Source organism: Engystomops pustulosus, chromosome 6, assembly GCF_040894005.1.
Source record: "Engystomops pustulosus chromosome 6, aEngPut4.maternal, whole genome shotgun sequence".
Classification (NCBI taxonomy): domain Eukaryota; kingdom Metazoa; phylum Chordata; class Amphibia; order Anura; family Leptodactylidae; genus Engystomops; species Engystomops pustulosus.
Window position 1 is genome coordinate 141,948,227 of NC_092416.1, and position 22,358 is coordinate 141,970,584.

Here is a 22,358-nt window from a genome sequence, read left to right on the forward strand (position 1 = left end):
AAACCACCAGGGGTTTGCATTTGGATTCAAACATATTCGGCATGGGCAAGTTCATGGCTTGCGGTGGGAAGGCATGACATAGGAATTACTTTACCCCCAAGACCGTGCACAGGACGAAAAATAGAACATTCCTTTAACACTGAAATCAGCAACACCATATACTGAAAGTAAGCTACAGACAAGGATTTTACATTTTTCACAACTTCTATTCAGGAAAATACCTTGGAAACACTTTAAAGAATTTATTTGTTATATATCCATTGAATTCAATACTTTTTGTTTGTTTTAGCAGCAGTTTCACTTGCGCTTTTTCCAAATTAAAAGCTTTACAGAGAGACAGAAGAAACTCAGGCACGCGGCAAAATGAACAAAGAATTTTCCTCACATATATCCAAACATGTAACAATATACAATAAATGGTCTATCAACATACCAAAAAATTACATATTTATATTGGTGAACGGTGCAAGATTCTGTAGAACAGCTAAACATAATAAAATCTGTGTAAACCCTCGTCACCAGAGATTTCTTCAGTAAATGAAAAATAAAAAAAATAAAAAATACTGTTCTATAACTCAGGACACTCTTTTTGGGAAAGGATGATTTTACAGCAAGAGCTCAGGAGCTGGTCTTTTCTTTTGCCTTCAAGTGTCTGTTTTCCTGCAGGAAAAAAAAAAAAAAATCTTTAAAAGTTGAATTCCCATGTCATATGGATTTTTACCAAATTGCCATATGTGATTCCCTTTGTTCTTTCTTTTCTTTTACAGCATTATCTGTATTTAAACCACTTCTCAGAAATCCTCCTCAGCAGCAAGGTGGGTGGAGACTAACCGCTTCCTCACTTTGCCCCAAAGTTGAGTCATTTATAACATGCTCTCACTCTTCCCATCATGCTTTGTATTCTCTCATGAAGTAACTCAGCAAATCCAGCGCGTTTCCAACAAGTAAATCCCCTGAACACTGCATAATGTGTACCTACAGGATCTACATAGTGACCAGCATCCTGCCCCCCATCCAGCATTTACAATTCGTAGAGAATTAGTGTGAACAAGATAGTCTTACAGAGATAAGCAGCACAGCCAGGGAAGACAGCTACTGCAGGGAGAGACTAAACTGTGGAAAATGGCACAGAAACTGCTGGACATAGGCAATGAAAGTAATAAGAAAAGTTGTCCTACATCCCAGGAGCTATTGATTTGTGAAAAATGTATGTAAAAAAAAAAAAATATATATGCTTTCATTTTTCTCTAATTAGCACAACTTGCCATGCTGAACACTCAACAAAGCCCATTAAAAGCAAACTTTCAGGTCAAGTAGCAATGCTGTCCCCTGTCTCTGATCCATTGGAATAGAGAAATAGGAAAGGGTCCAGAGATGTGAACTTAGCCCAATACATCAGAATCCAGAGCATGTTACATATTTCTAAACCTGCAGCAATGTTTAGTGGTTAAGCAATGTCACTGCAGCTCATGGTCCTTTTACTTGAATGGGAGCAGAGTTGCAGTTTCCTAGAAAGCCAGTACAAAGAGAGTAAAGTCATAGTTTCCAACACTGAAGACAGCCCGAAACAGACGAATCAGTGAGGGTCTCGAATGCAGGACCCCCACTGATCAGATGTTGAGGACCTCTCATGTAATGAATAGATCTGTTAAGAGGAAAAACCACTTTAAAGCTGAAACCCTAGAGAGGGTGCTCAAATGTACAGCCTGCCTTATATTTACTCTTAAGAATTTACCACAGGGAAAACATAATATGAAGTGCAAGATTTTTATTTTTTCCAATATCTTACCTCTGGCGGAGGGGGTTTTATTGTGACAGGCTGTGATGTGCGCCTTGGAGGGGAGGGCTTCGGCTGAACTTGCTGCTGTACAGGGTTATAATAGGTCACTCCTCCATACACCTGTGATTGGGCCTAACGGAGGAAAAAAAAAAAAAAATATATATATATAAAAAAAAAAATTATATATATATATATATATATATGAGCCAATAGAAATTACACAAAAAGTAATTTTTTTGATGAATAGGTTTAATTTATTTAATCTAATATGATACGGTATGATTCCTTACCTGTGTGTTGGGGTATAAATGAGCTGGTGGTGGAGGAAGAGCGCCTGGAGGGTAAGGATAGGTTGGATTTCCAAAATTAATGACACTAGGGGGAGCAGTGAAGTAGGGAGGAGGTAACAACTGTTGAGGAGGGGGCTGTCCAGGGGGAATAGAAACTGGACTGGGGTATAGATTTGGGGTAGACATCGGAGCAGCAGGCTGGTGTGGGTGCAAACCTGAAATAGATAAGATACTATATAAACCCACTCTTGCATCAAAGACAGCGTGATTATATACTACAAGTAACTCCACCAAAACAGAAATAAATTCACATTCAAATCTATATAAGCCTTAGGAGGAGGGTATATGCACCTGGTGTAATATAATTATTTTGGCCAATTTGAAAGCAAAGAGAAGACTGGGGCTGAGCTGTAGTGTCAGGCTGGTAAGAAGCACAGCATATGTATACGTCACATCTGCATTTTCCACATTATGGACCTTCACTTCACTTTCAGTTAAGAACTGACCGGGCTTTGGAGTCAGTAAGCCTGACTCTAAGGCTGCATTCACACTAACTTATGGAGGACGTATATACGGCCGACGTACATACGGCCGATATACGTCCTCCATAGACGGCAATGGGGGCACGGCACCCTACGGGAGCGGTACGGTGCCGCACACGTGCGGCACCATACTGCTTCGTACCCGGGAAAAAGATAGGACCTGTCCTATCTTTACCCGTAGTACGGCGCCGTGAGCCATAACTTCCTATGGAGAGGGGCAGGGGTGAGCTGCGCTCACCTCCTCCTCCTCTCCCCGTACACTGCCGTTGCCCGCTAAGGTACGGGTGGGCAACGGCAGTGTGAATATAGCCTAAGGCTGCTCAATTTCCCCCAACGCCACCAAAATGGACACCGACACAGCCATGGTTTCCTGGTCACTAGCAGCTCTAACATGAAAGCGGCAATTCCTCCCCAGTACCTTTATGCTCTGATCTGTACTGGAGGAGCTTCATTACTTAACATGTACATAATGTGCAGCACACATGCATCTCAATAAGGGTAGGGGAGTTATGATTATGTATTTGTGAACCTGTTTTGTTTTGTGGTCTATATGACCATCTTCATGTAAACTTAAAATTATTTTAATAAAAACTTACTTCATTAGAAAAAAAAAAAAAAAGTCTGAAAGAGCCCCATATGGGGCCCGTCAAGCCTCGAACAGGGTGCAGAAGGCAGAGTATAATGAGAACTGATCAGAACTGAGCAGAGCTCATTATCTGCTCTGAATGAACTATTTGGTTTTCCGGAGTAGTATTTATTACTGTACTGTATATCACTTCTGGGTTGGCATATTGTTCTCTACAGTGCTTTTTGGTGCATTGTGGAGACATTTTATCAAAACTCTGACTCCACAGCCCCACGACTGACATACCACAAAGTTTCTGTGGCAAAACTGCAGCAGCAAAAGGAGGGGGGGGGGGGAGATATTTTTAAAAAGGTGTACCACAGAAAGATATGTTCTGGCCCAAATCAGCTGTCATCAGAACCACAATCTCTGTTGTCATGTCAATGCAGAGGGCTAGCTGGCCTCCTCTTTGGAATATAGCAAAGCCAGTCCCTTCTCCATTACACCCAAGCACAGACAGAGAAGGGCAAGCTGTTGTTCAGAGGCAGCCAGCACATCCCCTACAAGGAATTGAGAGACAGAAATAAAGTTGGTCTGGACTGAAGTAGCTTTCTTCTAAAACAAAGTATTTTAGCTCCCCAAGTAACCCCTTCAAATAATCTTTTCCATCCTGCAGGAAAAAGAAATGTATATAACATTTAGCACGGCCTGTATGTGGAACTGAAAATCTGTGGCAAATCCGTATTTACCAAAAAAAAATCCACAACCCCATAGACAGAATCTAAGGGGTTTCTTTATTGTTGCTTATTTCAGCAGCATCAGTCTAGTGTGAATATTCCCTTAAGCACTGAACAATACGGCCAATTGCCTATAAGGAAAAGCAGCCCAAATGTAAAGACATATGAGGTACCTGGGTGAGGAAGGTGCATTTCTGGTTGTACAATCATCCCCTGAGGGGGAATAGAAGAAGGACTTTCTCCATGAGTGTATATTGGTCCCTGGAACTGGACTGAAAAAGAAAAAACCCTTATAAATTCAGAGTTGCGTGTAGCTAATGGATAGACATCTCAATAGATTAGGAGTAGACTTACGTGGATCATAGTAATGTCCTTCCATCAGGCTGATGTGCATAGGAGCGGGGTCTGGCACCGGTCTCTGACGCTGAGAGGAATACCTCTTCACACGTCCACTCTGCACCCCCTAAAAGACCATAAAAATGTAGGTGACCATTAACCTGCAAATATCCTGATAATAATCCATTTTCTAATTGAGAACTATTTCTGTCTACTGAAGACAGTAAAGCCATACAGTGTCACGGCAGCAGTACTGATGCTGAGCAGGGCAGTTTCCATAGAAGCAATAAATACTGCACCCCAATGTATGGTTTGTATAATTCCTGCTGATGAGCCCATGCCGCCATTACAGGTGACACTCTATACTGATACCAGTCTAGCATGAGGCCTGTGCCCAGGATATAAGTTGTGTATTACTCACAGGAACATGCTCAATCCATTAAACCAGGACTGAACAAAGCTCCAGGGTAGGGACTCCAAGCATTATATTTACAAGATGCAATAAGGTCCTGCAGGACCACCGGGCTGTACTGTGCTCATGGTTTCAGTATGGTGCAAATTTTTTCCCATTCCTGCAGCAGCGATGCGAAATCACCATACGGGGCGTGTTATATTGACTTGAGAACCTTTGTGTGAATAAGCCCTTACGTTTCTATGTAATGCACTTGACAGGGGTGAATTTATAATTTACATATCAGATAAGCCAGCTTTAGACAAGCCTGTGAAATATGGAGACTATGTCAGTATTTGCCATACAAAACAATGTCCTGGACACTTTAACTTACACCATTCAAGTCATCTATGCTACAGTGTAATAGTCATGTACAGTAACCATGGTTTTAGTCAAGACTGAATACACTTATCTGATGCTAGCTTATAATGAATCTGTCAACGGGAATGTCAATGGTAGCTGGTGACAGGTTCCAATAGCCTATTCTATGCTGATTTTAAACATGCCTTTGTCAATCTTCTAAATCATTTCAATTCTTAATATTTGTTAGTTTATTTCACATTACCTGGCACCCTGCTAGCAGCATGTGAGGAGTCCCAGGGGAGGGGCAACTGCAGCCTGTGACCCCTCATTTATTCTTCCTCTCCGCCGCACCATGAGTGTGGAGGAGAGGAGACCGACACAGGCACACACAGGCTGCAGCTGCCCCTCCATTAGGACTCTCCACATGCTGCCTGCAAGGAGCCAGGTAATGCGAATTAAACTTATATAAACTTCTGAAGTGATTCAGAACGCTTACAAAGGATTTTTAAAATAAGCACAAATTTAATTTTTATGACCTAGAACATAACAAACCCTGAAGTGATCCAAACCTCACTTACCATTCCTTCCATACGATTGTACTGGGGTGGTCCACCTGCCATGTGAATATGATTTGGAATACCTGGCAAAGAGTGAAATGACAAATGCTCAATAAATCCGTTTCTTAGAATAAGAAGGTTGTCTGGAACAGGAGACTTCATTTGGATTACATTCATTTTCAATAATGGATCCCCTCTTCCAAAACACAATGTACTATATACATGGCCGCACAGGAACTTCTCATAGCATGACATACACAGAGAAATTCCTGTGGGCCTTTTATGCTCTATTACTTCACTGGAGACAATTAAAGCACGAGATGCCATTAGGGATGGCTTGTAATTCTAATACAATTACTAACTAATGAGACATCCTGCAAAGCAATAAGACCGTGATCATGGCTATTAAATGTTAGTTTTTCTTTGGGGTAACTCAGCAGCCAAACTAATGGCACTGCCAAGTCAGACACCAAGTGGGAAGTTTTACTCTTAAAAGCAGTCATAGCAATGTAGGAAACTCTTACCACGTGCAGAAATGTATGTGGACTGCCCAGGACTCCAGTTTTGATCTGAAATGTTGACCTGTGACATGTCCTGTTCCAGTCCTGTCACACCACTATCTACAGGAGGCTCCCAGCCACTAGGTTTTACTACAGGTATTGGCGGGGAGGGTACCACTTCAGGTACCACTTCAGCAGGTATTTGAGGGATAGGGGGAGGTGGCAAGTCAGGGAATGTAGTGTCATCAATGCTTTTTCCTGTTTCTCCTCCTTTGATGCGACTCCTCCTAGCTCTAGAATAGGACTTTTTCTCCACAGGTCGATCTGGAGGAGGTGGTGATGGATCTTCTGCTTGTTTTTCAATCACTGGTTCTGCTTGCACTTCAGTGGAGCTCTCGCTGGGCTGGGCTGGGCCATGCTCTATGCTTCTCCCTCTATAACCACCATATTCTTGCCTTCTCTCTGAAGTAGAGTGTGTGGCAGTGCCATCCTCTGGAGGGTAACTGGCAGGCCGGTTTTCTTTGTATCCTGATCGAGGATAGGTCCTATTTGGAGGAGTTCTGTTGTTAATGGGAGCATTCCGATTGTTGTAGGTTCTTGGTAGAGGGGCAGAATTAGACTCTTGGTATCGGTTTGAGGGTCTCATAGGCTTTTCATCTTGGTCTTCTCTCTGAGGACTGTTGTACCTGCCAAGATCAGTGGAAACAGACTTATATAGGCAGTTCTAAGGCCTCTGGGCTGGATAACAAAAAAAAAAAACCCATCTTGCCCAGCCCAGGGCAGAATGTCATAATGAAAAGGGCATTTTTAAGAAAGTGTTGACCTACCTTGGCTTCCTTGGTCGACGTGGGCGAATCTCTTCTGGATTTTTACATGATCTGATGTCATAACCGTACATAGCTACTAATTCATCTCTAGACTTTGGAGCTTGCTCATCCTCTCGAAACCGATCATGCTCCCACCGACCCTCATCCTTCCACAGTTTGCGAGGGTGGCGTCCTTTTGGTCTGGAAAAGGGAACGATTGTCAGCAATGACAGTTATGTAGAATACGTGTCTGCGGCATATTGTATAAATTTGCTAATGTTAGTGTTCTCTCACCGGACTTCCTCATCATTTGTGTGTCCACGCAGGTCATGCTCAAAGAAAAGCCCCTTGCGGGGAATGTAGGCTGGATTCTTTCTGTCTTCATCATCATCCAGTTGTTTCTGAGACTTCTTGGTCGTCTTGATCTCATCTGGTTCTGTACTCTCCTAGTAATACAATGTGGACAAATGAGGTTAGAATAAAGGTGTTCTATTAGATGTTTTGATAATGTAAAGATAAAAAAAGATCGGTGCTAGCATGGATCATGGGTGGTAACCCTTTGATTGCCGCTGGCAGCACTTAAAAGACAGCGGTGCTTGGGCATCTTTGTTTTGATTGCCACTCCCCGTGATGTCATTGGAGAGCGATGACCTGTTGCCATGACAGTCTTGGGTCTTCGTAAGACCCAAGGTGGTCTCGTTTTAGCAGATCCACATATAATGCCTTACATGGAAAACGCACATGTACGGCCATAATGTAGTATGGTAGAATATGGTAGGATCAGGAAACCTAGGGTTAAAATACCCTAGGGAGTCCAAGTAAAAAAAATTAATAGAAACTAAAAGCTGAAATCACCCCCCTTTCCCTAGACCTGATATAAAAATAAACAAGTAAAATCATAAACATGTAAGGTATCACAGCGTCCCATAATGTCCGATATATCAAAAAATAATTTTATTATGTTATTCCTGGTATTGAACCCGTAATGGAAAATAGCACCCAAATGTCCGAAAACGCCACTTTTTTTGCCATTTTGCAACATATTAAAAAAAAAAACATGAAAAAGAAGGGTTTTTTTCCGTAGACAAGGTTTTAATTTTTTAATACACAATAAAACCTATATAAATTTAGTATCCCCGTTACTGTACCAAACCAAACAAAGTAGTGGTCTTATTTAGAGCGCACTAAAGTCATGGAATAATAAATAACATCACTAAGAAGTACAATTTGTTACATGGAATTTGCCTTCATACAGCTCTGTACACGGAAAAACATTATAGATTTTTGAAGGCGGGGAGAGAAAAAAAATTTGAAAAAAGGCCGCGTCCTTGAAGGAAATCTACCACCAGGATGAAGGATTGTAAACCAAGCACAATGGTATACTGGTGTGTGCCCCCTATGGCAGGAAGCTTAAAGAATGCCAGAGGGGGAACACACCAGTATGCCAGTGTACTTGGTTTACAATCCTTCATCCTGGTGGTAGATGTCCTATAAGGGGTTAAAGTATGTTATCACCTGGCCATCCCCGCTTTGCCGCTCCCCTGTCACTGCTCCCTTAGACTTGGGCTTTGCCTCTTTTGGTGCGGGTGCCTCTGTGGCGTTATTTTCAGATTTCAATGTGGTTTTCAGGGCATCATCCTCACTGTAATGAGCAGCTTCTTCCTGGAAATAGAGGAATACAATTAATGGTTTTCAATCTTCCAATTAAAAGTGTAAGTCCTCAAAAACAAATCCATACCGTTTCCTGTGCAGCATCTTAGAGACCGTTCAGGCTCTGCTTAAAGGAAATCTACCATTTCAACCAAACATACCTTGAGAATGCTGTAGCTACAATGATGCAGAAACATATGTTGTTTAATCCCTGAGCCAAGTGGTTCTAATCAAACAACAATCATAAAATTAAGGAACTTGGGAAAGCTGGGTGTCTACATAAACACATTACACACGGAGCTTCCTGAACTATCCAGACAAGACTAATCAACCTGAGCTGGATGACGGTGCAGTGATTGCTTACTTCTGCCTGTCACGGACAACACAGTGATAATGTATTCTCTGCTTATGCTGGGCAAGACAAGGCTGGAGCAGTGCATAGAGGAAAAAGAGAAAGGAGAAAGAGGTCAGAGGAGAAATGCCGAGCCATCCAAAGGAGCGAGAAAGCCCCATTATCATAATTTTAGAATGATTTTTACAGCAAAACCACTCTGATCAGGGATTAAACAAGATAAGTTTCTGCATCAGTGCAGCTACAGCATTTTCAAGGTATTTTTGATTCATAATGCATAGAATCAAATCGTAGATTTCCTATAAGTAAAGCTCACTCTTCTATGCAGTCTCTTAACTTTCAACCTTGTGGTCGAGATGTATAACATCCCTTTGATGCCAATCCCTTTCTAAAGTCTTTATTGCCAAAGTCTAAACCTTTTTCTCTCTTCATCAGCATAGCCAAACAAAGCTTGTTTTCTTGGAACACATTGGGGCACATGTATCTTATTTTGCTTGGATTTTTCTTTTGCAACTTTTTTTGCTCCCAAGTCATCCTCCTTTCAAAGCTCGCCATTGACAGGTTTTCTACAGTGTTCCTCATTTATCACCTGAAATTTATATATATTTTTTAACACAAAACTATACCTGCTCCTTCAGGTAAGGTTTAGCAAAAAGCTTAGAGTAGTTGTTTTGCGCCTTTTGTTTAAAAAGTTGCAAACTCAGTAGCACAGATGTATTAAAAGGAAAAACTCCCAAGATACATCTAACCAGCTGAAAAAGAAAGACAGAATTAAAGAAAAACTACCATCAGTATGAAGGATTGTAAACCAAGCACATTTACATTAGTTATGTGTTCCCTCTGGCAGGATCTGCTTCTCTTGTAACTTCTTATGCTGTTCTTTTTATGGAAATAAAAAAAGTTTTAAAAATTATGTAAATGAAAGGCGGAAAGGCTCTGGGCTGCATAGATTTCAAGGAAACCAGGAGCCCCTCTGTATTTAAAACTTTTTTTTTGGTATAAACAATGTCCTAAGAAGCTTAAGGAAGAACAGAACCTGACAGAAGGGACACATACCTGCATGTCAGATGTGCTCGGTTTACAATCCATCCTGGAGGTAGAAGTCTTTTTAGATACATGTACCCCATTGTATTTTATTAATGGCAGCATTGTAATTTATTAAAAAAATGTAATTGTTGTTGTGTTTGGGGAAAAAGACAGGTCAAGACAATTGAATATTTGGTGTAGAAGCACAGATAAATCTCCATCATGTTCTCATGCTTAGATCATCATATAAAATATGTGAGATTTATATGTGGATTAAGAGCTGCAATACTGTATCTGAAAGTGGATATGCCCTTAGGGCACATTCACATGGCCATCTGCGGGGACGTACATGCGGCCGCAAATTTGCGGCCGCATGTACGTCCCCATAGACGGCAATAGCGGCCCGCACACCGCAAAAAGATAAAGCATGCTCTATCTTTTGGCGTGTGCGCGGCCGTGCGCCGCTATTCTCTATGGAGGGAGGAGGGGCTGCCTCCTCCTCCTCTCCAGCACACGGCGGTATGCCCGCACGGCGGGCATACCGCTGTGTGAGTGTACCCTTAAAATGTGAACTTTGATGGCTTGTGGATATCCCTTCATATGAGATGTAGACTGCTGTATACCTCCTCATCACCGTTTATTTCACATACAAGTCTTCAGGGACACTTACTTCAGACTCCTCAGGGCTCTCATAGTCTGTCAGCACAGCTGCAAGTCAAGAAGATAAAAGTATATAAGTAATGCTAATATTAAAGGCCAGAGAACACATAAAATCAATACAGGGTTTCGCTAGTCCCAATCATTAATGCTCAATGCTGGGCCGCGTCTCAATAGAAATGCAGCTGCAGGACTCGCTGGCAGATATGCCAAGCTCTACTACACAAAGAGGCAATCGCATAAGATAAATGAAGTCTTGTTCAGTCATGCCATCGTTGCCCGATTCTATCATGAGCCCCTCAGTGAGCCAAAGAGAAAAGTCGAGCAAGAGAAAAACCACAGCTAAGGCGAAAGTTACAACCCTTTTCCACTTTTATAACTTCAATGAGACAGGTCATAGAAGCGCAATGGGCATCTGACCTCGATAAACCAATTGTTTGAGATAAAGCCTTGCCTTAGATAGGTGGGAAAAATTTAAACATACAGGCCATTGCAAATATGGAGACAAACACTGCTTATCCAATTTGGGGACCCTTTCCCTAAGCAATGTGGGGCAGTCTGCACAGTGCTTATATATAGGGCTACAAAGAGAATGATACCTTAAAGGTTTTGTTCACCTGTGGCGTTTACATTTCATTTTGAAACCCGATACAAGAGACTAATTACATTGTGTTAACATTGCATTGACAACAATCATGTAAACATAGCATTTTGTAAATGCAAATGTTAACAGCAATGTCATAAGGCAAATTCTGTCTCCTCAGCTGTTGTATTGCTTTCCCAAATGCAATATAAACACCACATGTGGACGCAGCCGGAGTGTTAGAGGGCAGGATTCATCTCTGTTCTATTTGTTATCATTCTGGCTCCCAGTGGATAGGTTACCATCAGACACTTCCTGCTCACAAAGACAAACTATTTGTGGGCCGGTTCAAATATTTGGGACGGTCAGCTGCCAAAGTGGCCGAAAAAGGCACAATACACAGTGTTAATCGAATCACTATAAACTAGAGTAGACACTCACCATCTTCCTCGATACCATCCTCACTCTCCTGCAGAGGAAAAACACACAAGCATTAATACATCGTCAATATTTTATATGTATCTAAAAGTACAGACCCACCCAAAGCTTTCATTTCTGGACATCCATCCAATGGCCAATTTCTCTGCAGAACCTTTAAGAACATTGAGGTCACTTACAAACATTGCATTTTTTACATACAGGGTAGTGGCACACGTGGTGTTTTGAACCAGTTTTTAGGCCATTTTTAAGCAGTCATTTAAAAACCGCATGCGGGTTTTGGCAGTTTTTCCCAATAATCTTAAGATAATTGGAAAACCGACAAAAACGGTCAAAAAAACTAATGCGTTTTCAAAAACGCAGGCGTTTTTAAAACACATGCGGTTTTTAATGGACTGCTTAAAACGGATTCAAAACACTTTCTTTCACATTGGCGCTCAGCTTCAGTTGCACATCCGCTGCATTTATCTCCGTTTGAAAACATCACACGAGGTTTTTCAGCCTCATCAGTAAAAGCCATAAAAACATGTATCACTCCTATTGCTTTCTTTTTCTTTGTGCAAAATCGAGCAGCGTACCAAAGTTACCTGCCTCAAGGATGTAATGCAGTGGTCGTATTTATCTTTGTAGCCCAGATCTTTTAGCTCCAAGATTATCCCATTATTGCACCTAATAAGTCCCAAAACAGAGCATGCTAGACCCAGACTTACTTTTGGGAGCGACTATTTGAGTCTAAAAAGTTGCAAAAGTGAGACTATAAGGGCAACTCATCACATGTATCACAAAGTGAAAAACTTAAGATACATTGCAATGATTAATTAGGCTGTCTCCAGGAAACTTGAAAAAAGTGGCAGCCGAAAAATGATGACAAATGTGCCCAATAGACTTCTAGTGCCTTCCCTGATCCGCATACGTGAAAAAAAATAGGACATGTTTCATAATTGTTTCCACGGACAAAGGATCAGTGAAAATACAAGCCAATGGAAAACACCCATAGAAATCAATGGCTTTGTGAGGCATCTGTGGAAATCCGTGAACCATGGACATGAAAAACAACGCCAATGTGACCCTAATGGTGCGGTCACACGTAGTGCTAGTGATTCCAAGCGCGGCGCTAGCGTAATGAGGGAATTCCTCGGGCTGAACGCATTTCAGTTTGTAGTGAAACGCATGTGATCGGAAAGCTAATTATATCGGGCTGACGCACGCCCCCCAGTACTGGTACCTGAGGAAGCTAAACACACTGGCAATATGTGTGGGGCAGGGTAGTGTTTGTGGGGTCTCCCCTTATCTCTTGGACCTTATATATTTAGTGACTTTGTTTCCATGCAATCTTTCCATGATACTTAGGGACTAGTAGCCTTTGTCTTGTGATATACCACTGCACTGTATTTACATATCTTATGCACTTATCTTGTATGTATTGGATCCTTGAGATATTACTATACCATAGATTGAAAATATGCAAAGTTTTCCAGGATGGGATAAGGAAAACCACGCTTCTTTTAGCTACCTTGTAAGGCAGCTACCTTGACATCAAGCATGACCTACAGAAAGCCTTATGACATGATGCAGTTTTAAAACCAAACCAGTCTATATATTGCAGAAGGAACAGATTACCATCTGTAGACAGCGCTGTTTCAACCTGGCTTGGTCTCCTCAGTAAAGTGTAGAGAACTGGTTTGGCTGAGTGAGAGGCTTGTGACTAGGGTCAGGAAGTAAAAGTTCTCCTTACGGTTGAGTAGCAGCCCTGGGGATTTGTATGATAATACCTTTGTGCGTGTTAGTAACAGCAGATCTGTGAAATATGCATTATCCGGTACACTGGTGTGTGAGATCTCTTCCCTAAACACTGGACAGCTCCTCCCATCTGCTCTCAGTAACTGCTATATAGTATTCCAATAAATGACTACTGCAGCAGTGACTCATTACAGGGGTGGGCTGTGCAGCAGTACAGTGAGGTTGCAGTCACTTGTGGCGTTTGTGATGCGGTTTTCTAATGCATTGCAGAAACTCATGCATTTTAAAGCATAGCCTTCAGGAAGCCTAATGACATGATACGGGAAAACCAAAAGAAAGGAACAGATTCTAACCTGTAGACAGTGCTGTTTCCACCTGGTTGGGTCTCCTCAGTACAGTGTAGGGAACTACACCGGTATGGCTGAGTGAGAGACTTGTGACCAGGGTTGGTAAGTAAGAGTTCTTCTAATGGAGACTGACAATTAAGGCCGCTGTGTTGGCGTGTGGAGACTTGTACCCTTGGATGCTCCACTTGGGGATTCTGGGAAAATCACATAAGGAAAACCATTCCTCTTTTAGCTACTTTGTAAGGCAGCCCCCTTGACATCAAGCGCGATTAATCCCGCATCATGCCATAAGGCTTCCTGAAGGTCATTCTTGATGTCAAGGGAGCTGTCTTACAAAGTAGCTAAAAGAGGTGTGGTTTTCCTTATCCCATCCTGGAAAACTTTGCATATTTCCCAGAATCCCCTAGTGGAGTGTCAATGACTTCACACGACTACACGGCAGCCTTAATTGGCAGTCTCCGCAAGGAGAAATTTTACACACACCTGACACATTTCTGCAATGCATTTAAAAACATACTGCAAACAAAGGTATGGTTACACAGATCTCAAGGGCTGCAGTTTTATATGGTAACAACTGCTGACAGGTTTGCTTGGGTTAAAGGGAAACTGTCACCAGATTTTACCCCATTGAACTACCAGCCCCTTCAGGTAGGATATGAAATGTAAATTCTACAATTCTCTCTTTTATGTGAAATATCAATCAAATTCCCCCTGAAGTCAAGCAAGTATGACTCTTCTCACCTCATTTTCACATGAGATGAGTCAAGTTTAGCAGTTGCAGGAGGAGGGAGAATTCAGAAGCCCCATTCTTTGTTCTACATCACCTTCAAAAATGCTTTCTGTTTCATACTAAAGATAACACATCTTTCAGATCACATCAGGCTTACAGTTTTGTTTAGTGTGGGGCATTACCAAAACACCTCCGTGCTTTAGCTTCACAGGCTGTTACACAGCGGAAGGGTGATCTGCTCCTTGCACAGTGTAACAGCCTGTGAATCTGCAGCACGAGGGTGTGGGGGTTCTCTGGTAACACCCCCAGAGCCCTTTCGCCTCATTATATTAATTTTAAAAGCCGATTTTAGATGGAAGAAGCCACAAATAAGAAGATTGTCACAGTTATATGAGTAAGTGTCCCGGGTTTATCATGGATTTTGGTGGTAGATTCCCTCTAATGCCAATTTAATTCTGCATCACTGACCTACAATAAGTATTTATAGCACATTATGAAAGTTATGGAGATGACAAACATGTGGGGTTAATCGTGGGATTGTTTTAATTTATACAAGCAAAAAAAAATTGTAATTTTGCTTTTGCACTAGATTGTTCTTGGCTGAATCCAGACCAAGGCTTCCCAGCCCCCCAGGTATACTGCCATGTCACTGCAAGGGTTAAAGGCTTTCTTGGACGCTCCTGCATTTTGTTGAGGGCGAAATCATTGAAACCAAATGTTTACAGGAAGCAGAAGCCACGTATTACACCTGAGTGAGCGGCCATGGAGCATCCATACTGAGCCGGCCTCCTATACTCACACACTCAGACTCCTTCCCATCTCTGGCCGCCTCCCCTCTCCTGTTGGCCACTTCCCGGCCCTCGGTTCTGCTAGGCTGTCCGGCCCGCTCCGCCGAGGCAGTACTGTCACTCCCGGACTCCTCTTCTTCCTCCTCTTCGCTATCCTGGGACGCACGTCGCCTCCGCCGCCTCCTGTCCGCCATGTCGGTAAGAGAAGAATCCGCGGGGTTGCAAAAGGGGAACTACATTTCCCGGTATGCAACGCGATACACACAACGTTCCATAGACCCCACGTAGCAGAAGACTACATTTCCCGGCGTCCAGTGCGCGAGGCGATGACGGGCAATCTCGCGGTACCTCGCGATGGCCGAGCACAGCGCCCAGAATGCATTGTGCGTGAGTTTCCCTGTGGTAGGGGGTTAGCTGAGGTGCGGCTGCCCACGGCTTCCATCTTACTTTGTGCTTTAGTTTCGGTTGCTATAGTAATTGTTAAGGTTACAGTGTTGGGGCACGTGAGGGGCACCATTTTGTTCATCAAAATATATAACTTTTTCCTATTATTATTTATTTTTAGGGCACCGTTAATTTCATGGTGCTGTAGAATCAGTAAGGGGTGCACATACATTATCTTAATCCCTTAACCACGCGCCCCGTAATAGTACGGGCTGAGCCCTTTCTATAGCGGGTAAGTGTTTTCTGCATATTGGTGTTATCCTGCCCATCGCCAAAAAGATGACGTGACATCATCAGGGCTCGGCGATCCGTTCCTATGATAGCCTCAGGTCTTCCGAAGACCTGAGGCTGTCTCGTTTTAACCCATTTGTCACAATGTGCTAATTGCACATTGGAATGAATGAGATGGAAAATCCCCATATACTGCCATACTGTAGTTGCATTTGGAATTTTTTTCCCGCTTCCCAGTTCACGCCATAGAATATTAAGTACCGTCACTATGAAGTGCAATTTGTTACGCAGAAAGCAAGCCGTCGCAGAGCTCCTTACGTTTAAAAATAAAAAAGATTTTTGAAGGTGTGGAGTGAAAAGTGGAAATGAAAAAAACAAAAAAAGAGCCATGTCGTTAAGGGGTTAAGACAAGAACAAATACAAAACTACAGATCAGGAAACATGTGGAAGGTGGTCCCTACCTGTGAGAACTCACAATCTATATGGAAGGGGAATGGAGACACGAGATCAGGGAGCAGATCAGTTAGTGGCCCGTCTTTATCAAAAAACGGGTAAACTGCACAATGGGCTGTTTACGTTCATGCAACGCCAGGGGGGCAGCAGATTTCTGAATTGTGCACGTTCTTCATGAATCTAACGCCCCCAAAAAGCCTCCAGCAGCAGCCTCCCTTCACTAATAAAATGCCCAGTAGCGGCCTCCCATCACTAATAAAATGCCACAGCAGCAGCCTCCCCTCACTAATAAAATGCCACAGCACCAGCCTCCCCTCACTAATAAAATGCCACAGCAACAGCCTCCCCTCACTAATAACGGCGGCCCCGCTTCACTAATAAAATGCCCAGCAGCGGCCTCTCTTCACTAATAACATGTCCAGCAGTGTCTTTCCTTTACTAACAACATGTACAGCAGCAGCCTCCCCTCACTAATAACATGTCCAGCAGTGGGCTCCCCTCACTAATAACATGTCCACCAGTGGCCTCCCTTGACTTATAAAATGTCTCAGCAGCGGCCTCCTGTCACGAACCCGACTCACCGGAGTTCACACACTGGGATAACTACTCTATGGAGTCCCAGAATTTAGCCCTTAAGCTCCGCCCACTTCCACAAAATGGCGTCCTTACGCTAAATTTACTCCACAGAATCTCAGCCCCAGCCAATCCACTGCCACCACCCACGAGTTACTTATGCAAAGAAGGCCGTAGGCACCTCAACCACACAGACAATGCACCCTGATGATAACTCAGCACATGCACTCACTACTTACACGATATTACAATTATAAATTCACACAGAACATGCAATCGCTTACTACATGGACTATGCTAATAATGACCTCTGGTAACGTGATTCCCTTCAGAGACTCAGATTCTTTAAGGCTACAAGCAGAGGCTTATTAAAAAGTTTTAATTTACATAAAAATGCAGTACACTCAAAGAATTAAATTGTCAGATAAAATGAAAAAAGGATTAAAAACAATACACATACAATACTTACAAACAGTTATGGAAGTAGAAACAAAAAATTCTTGCTAGTGGAATAGGAAGAAATTCTTTGGCCCGAGGACAGGGCATAAGCATCGATCCAGCCTTCTATTGTCATAGAGTCACTCAGTCTGAACACTACTATGTGGCTGCTTCATTAATTTAAGCCCAGGTGATTTTTGACCCCCACCCCTGGCTGTGATGTCACTGTGAGGGGGATTTTTCTATCCCCCTCCCATCAGTGAGCTACTTTTTGGGTCTGGGTTTTTATCAGAACCCCATAACTTTTGATTGGGAGATGGCACAATTGTGCCATGGCTTCCAACCAAACGGGCATGTTATTCCCATTAACCCCATACCAAACTCGGGGTGTCTTAGCCTAATATCAGGGGTGTTCTGCTATTGGCTGCCTTCCATTGCAGCTAATGTTCTGATTTTCAGACCAGGAGTGTGTCTAGACCCCATAACTGTCCTGTGTAACTTGGGACCTATAATTATGAATTATGTCCCAGTTATGGGCAGCTATGATATTCCCCTTTGTCTGAATTTGGAGGGAAAAACATGCAGTCTGTGGCTTCTTTTCATCCCCCACTAACTAGACTACTCTGGCCGAGAGGTGTTAATTTTACCACTTAGGAAGACCATGCTTCTCTGATCAAGCATAGACTCCCTGGGGTTTTATAACCCCCTGCCAGGCTCACCTTCCTGGCTGATCTTAAACAAATGGAGCCTAATGATTTATAACAGGCAGAATGAAACAACACAAAGAAAGAATAAAAAAAAAATATATATATACAACAAACGAACTGTGGAGGAGTAATATTATTATCACACCTCCCTTCACTAATAAAATGTCCAGCAGCGGCCTCCCCTCACTGATAACATGTCCAACAGCAGCCTCCCCTCACTAATAACATGTCCAGCAGCGACCTCCCCTCACTAGTAACATGTCCAGCAGCGGCCTCCCTTCACTTATAACATGTCCACCAGCGGCCTCCCTTCACTAATAAAATGCCCAGCAGCTGCCTCCCCTCATTATTAAAATGCCCCAGCAGTGGCTTCCCTTCACTTATAAATTGTCTTAGCAGTGGCCTCCCCTCGCTAATAAAATACCCCAGCAGCAGCCTCACTAATAAAAAGCCCCCAACAGCAGCCTCCCCGCACTAATAAAAGGCCCCCAACAGTGGCCTCCCTATACTAATAAAATGCCCAAGCAGGGCCTCTATTTAATAGTAAAATGCCCCAGCAGTGGCCTCCCCTCACTAATAACACGTCCAGCAATGGCCTCCCTTTACTAATAAAATGTCCCAGCACCGCCCCCTCCCTTCAATAACAAAATACTCCTGCAGTGGCCTTCCATCACTATTAACATGTCCAGCAGTGGCCTCCCCTCACTAATAACATGTCCAGCAGCGGCCTCCCCTCACTAATAACATGTCCAGCAGTGGCCTTCCCTCACTAATAACATGTCCAGCAGTGGCCTCCCATCACTAATACATGTCCAGCAGTGACCTTCCCTCGCTAATAACGTCCAGCAGCAGCCTCCCCTCACTAATAACATGTCCAGCAGTGGCCTCCCGTCACTAATAACATGTCCAGCAGTGGCCTCCCGTCACTAATAACATATCCAACAGCAGCCTCCCCTCACTAATAACATGTCCAGCAGTGGCCTCCCATCACTAATAACATGTCCAGCAGTGGCCTCCCCTTGCTAATAAAAAGCCCCCAGCAGTGGCCTCCCTTTACTAATAAAAAGCCCCCAGCAGTGGCCTCCCTTTACTAATAAAATGCCCAAGCAGGGCCTCTCTTTACTAATAAAATGCCCCAGCAGTGGTGTCCCCTCACTAATAACATGTCCAGCAATGGCCTCCCTTTACTAACAAAATGTCCCAGCACTACCCTCCCTTCACTAACAAAATACCCCTGCAGTGGCCTTCCATCACTATTAACATGTCCAGCAGCGGCCTCCCCTCACTAATACCATGTCCAACAGCAGCCCCCCCTCTCTAATAACATGTCCAGCAGCGGCCTCCCCACACTAATAACATGTCCAGCACCGGCTTCCCCACACTAATAACATGTCCAGCAGCAGCCTCCCCTCACTAATAACATGTCCAGCAGCAGCCTCCCCTCACTAGTAACATGTCCAGCAGTGGTCTCCCATCACTAATAACATGTCCAGCATTTGCCTCCCCTCGCTAATAACATGTCCAGCAGCAGCCTCCCCTCACTAAAAACATGTCTAGCAGTGGCCTTCCCTCATAAATAACATGCCCAGATATGATAGATGGATAGATAAGAGATAGGTAGATGATAGATAGCAAATTCTAGGAGATAGATAACTAGACGGACATCTTTACCCGGGCATTCAAAGGGTATTAAAAAAGTAATACATCCTCTTCCTACAAAAGTCCACTTGCACGGGGCTCCTTTAGAACAGGGGTCCTGGACAAATGCCGTCCCTGGCTACAGTTATTGGGTTCGGGATAGTAGGCTATGATTAGTGGCTTGGACTTAGTGGGCCAAGGTTACATGTTTAGCCTTTGTGGGATGTACAGTTACCTTAAAGGGGTTTTCCAAGAGATGTTAGGGCCTATGGTAACCTAATGGGGCAGATTTATAAAAAAGTTTCCTAAGATTAGACGGTGCAGAGTTAGACTAGACACCAGAATTATAAAAGTGTCTAATGCTGGATGATAAATCTGTCCTAGTATAAGACTAGTCGTACTCTGCACCTCCTATTAGTTGGCTCACTTTACGCCAGAAAGTTATAACACAATTCTGCTGGGTTAGCAGTATTTCTGGCACATGGACCTTTTTGGTGTGAGGCCATGCCTCCTTTTCTTAGGCCACGCCCCTTTGTAGAGCTAGTCGTAGGAGTGCCAGTAAAACTGTCTAAACTCCTTTATAAATGTGGTGCAGAGAGTCTTTTAGTGCAAACTATGTAGTAAATAGCCAGCCAGACCCCTGTAGTAGATAGCTAGCCAGCCAGCCCCCTGTAGTAGACAGCCAACCAGCCCTCTCTAGTAGATAGCCAGCCAGCCCCCCTGTAGTAGATAGCCAGCCCCCCCTGTATTAGATAGCCACCCCTGTATTAGATAGCCAGCCAGCCGCCCCCCCCCCTCTAGTAGATAGGCAGCCAGCCGCCCCCCCTCAAATAGATAGCCAGCCAGCCGCCCCCCCCCTCTAGTAGATAGGCAGCCAGCCGCCCCCCCTCAAATAGATAGCCAGCCAGCCAGCTGCTTCCCCTTCTAGTAGATAGCCAGCCAGCCTCCCCCCCTCTAGTAGATAGCCAGCCAGGAGCCCCCCATCTAATAGATAGCCAGCCGCCCCCCCCTCTAGTAGATAGCCAGCCGGCCCCCTCTAGTAGATAGCCAGCCGCCCCCCCATCTAGTAGATAGCCAGCCAGTCGCCCCCCCTCTAGTAGATAGCCAGCCAGCCGCCCCCCCTCTAGTAGATAGCCAGCCAGGGGCCCCCCCATCTAATAGATAGCCAGCCCCCCCCTCTAGTAGATAGCCAGCCAGGGGCCCCCCATCTAATAGATAGCCAGCCCCCCCCTCTAGTAGATAGCCAGCCAGCCGCCCCCCCTCTAGTAGATAGCCAGCTAGCCGCCCCCCCCTCTAGTAGATAGCCAGCTAGCCCCCTGTAGTAGATAGCGAGCCCTTAAGAAAAAAAACTTGGTACTCACCATATACCCGAGTATATACGGTAGATACCATTAAAAAATGTGTTTTATTCATGCTCTGTCTCTAGGGTTTGTATTCACTTTTGCACTTTCACCACTGGGTGGCAATATTAGGCACTTTACACGTAAGTTGTGTGGTTTTTCACTTTATCATACTTGCTTTATTTCCCTTGTTTTTATATCCATTATCTAGATTATTTTTCTAATTTATAACTATTTAATTTTTATTAAGAATATCTACTATGAATTAGATCGTCTTATTTCTGCTCTATTTTCCTTTACCCCTGAGCCTTTGGACAAGCTGTATCCAAGATGGCTCAGAATGCCTTTGACACATGCGTAGTCCCAATGTACAGTGAATAGTATTGTGTCTCCCTTTAGGAGATGCACGTCTCTTGATTTTGTCACTTCTGGTGCTGAACTTGTGGTGGGAGCTCGGCCTTCCTTAAGTTACAGACGTCCTGGATCATATATGTGGCAATTGGTTACATAGGTGGGTGGTACTTGGGGGCTATTTAAAGGTGTGTGTGTTTACTAAATGCTGGTCACTTTACAGTAAGTTTGGTTGTTTTACCTTATCTATACAATAATCTTGGTTCTGTTACCATATATTTACAAGTAGCTTGGTTCTTTCACCATATCTTTAATGCAATGGAAGGTGATGCCTGTGCAGTTTCCTGTGCTGAAGGTGGAGGGGTGTGATTGGCCCTGCAGAACATGTAACCTTTGTGTATATGAGGCAGGGTCACAAGTCCAGATACCATTACAGCATGGGGGGAACTAGGGAGAGCCTGTTGCTGCAGGGGTAGTGAGAAATAGAGCGGTAATATCATTATTACCCTTTTCAGGGTACATAGAGAGAGGAGGTGAGGGACAGAGAGAATAAATTGCCCTTTTCAGGGCAGTGTGCACAACTGGATCTTGCTACTCAATGGTTGCTATTGTGCAGGGATAGTCTAAGTAGTAGTTGCATTCCACAATACTAGTTGTCAGTTCCAATGTTAGTTAAACATTAATATTTTAGTACCACTTCCAGTTCCAGTGATAGTACTATTTGTGTCATACCTACATTCCGGCTTTATAGCACCAATGTTATTAATATTGCATCATACCATACTGTTATATTACCAGTGGTCAAACGATTTGTGTCATACTTACCATTTTATTTCATTCATTATGAAGCAACCATTTCTTGGTTAATCTCTGAGCTGAGTGGTTTTGCTGAAAAAAACAATTATAACATTCAGGACCTTGGGAAATCTGGGTCAGGCTGGCAGCCTCGATCAACACTGAGCTTGTAATTACAAATGGAGGTTAGTCAAGCATGACTAATGAACC

At 43.5% G+C, this 22,358-nt stretch overlaps 1 protein-coding gene across 1 annotated transcript; it reads right to left on the reverse strand.

Moving 5' to 3' along the window:
- Positions 1–227: 227 nt before the first annotated feature.
- On the reverse strand, positions 228–15,497 carry CASC3 (CASC3 exon junction complex subunit). The gene is made up of 13 exons (XM_072111446.1): positions 15,190–15,497; positions 11,577–11,604; positions 10,566–10,603; positions 8,383–8,529; positions 7,162–7,313; positions 6,889–7,068; positions 6,086–6,747; positions 5,583–5,644; positions 4,269–4,377; positions 4,088–4,186; positions 2,071–2,285; positions 1,790–1,912; positions 228–660 (listed from the first exon to the last, which is right to left on the reverse strand). The coding sequence occupies exons 1-13, from the start codon at positions 15,370–15,372 to the stop codon at positions 619–621; spliced, it is 2,040 nt and encodes a 679-aa protein (XP_071967547.1). The 5' UTR covers positions 15,373–15,497; the 3' UTR covers positions 228–618.
- Positions 15,498–22,358: the final 6,861 nt, after the last annotated feature.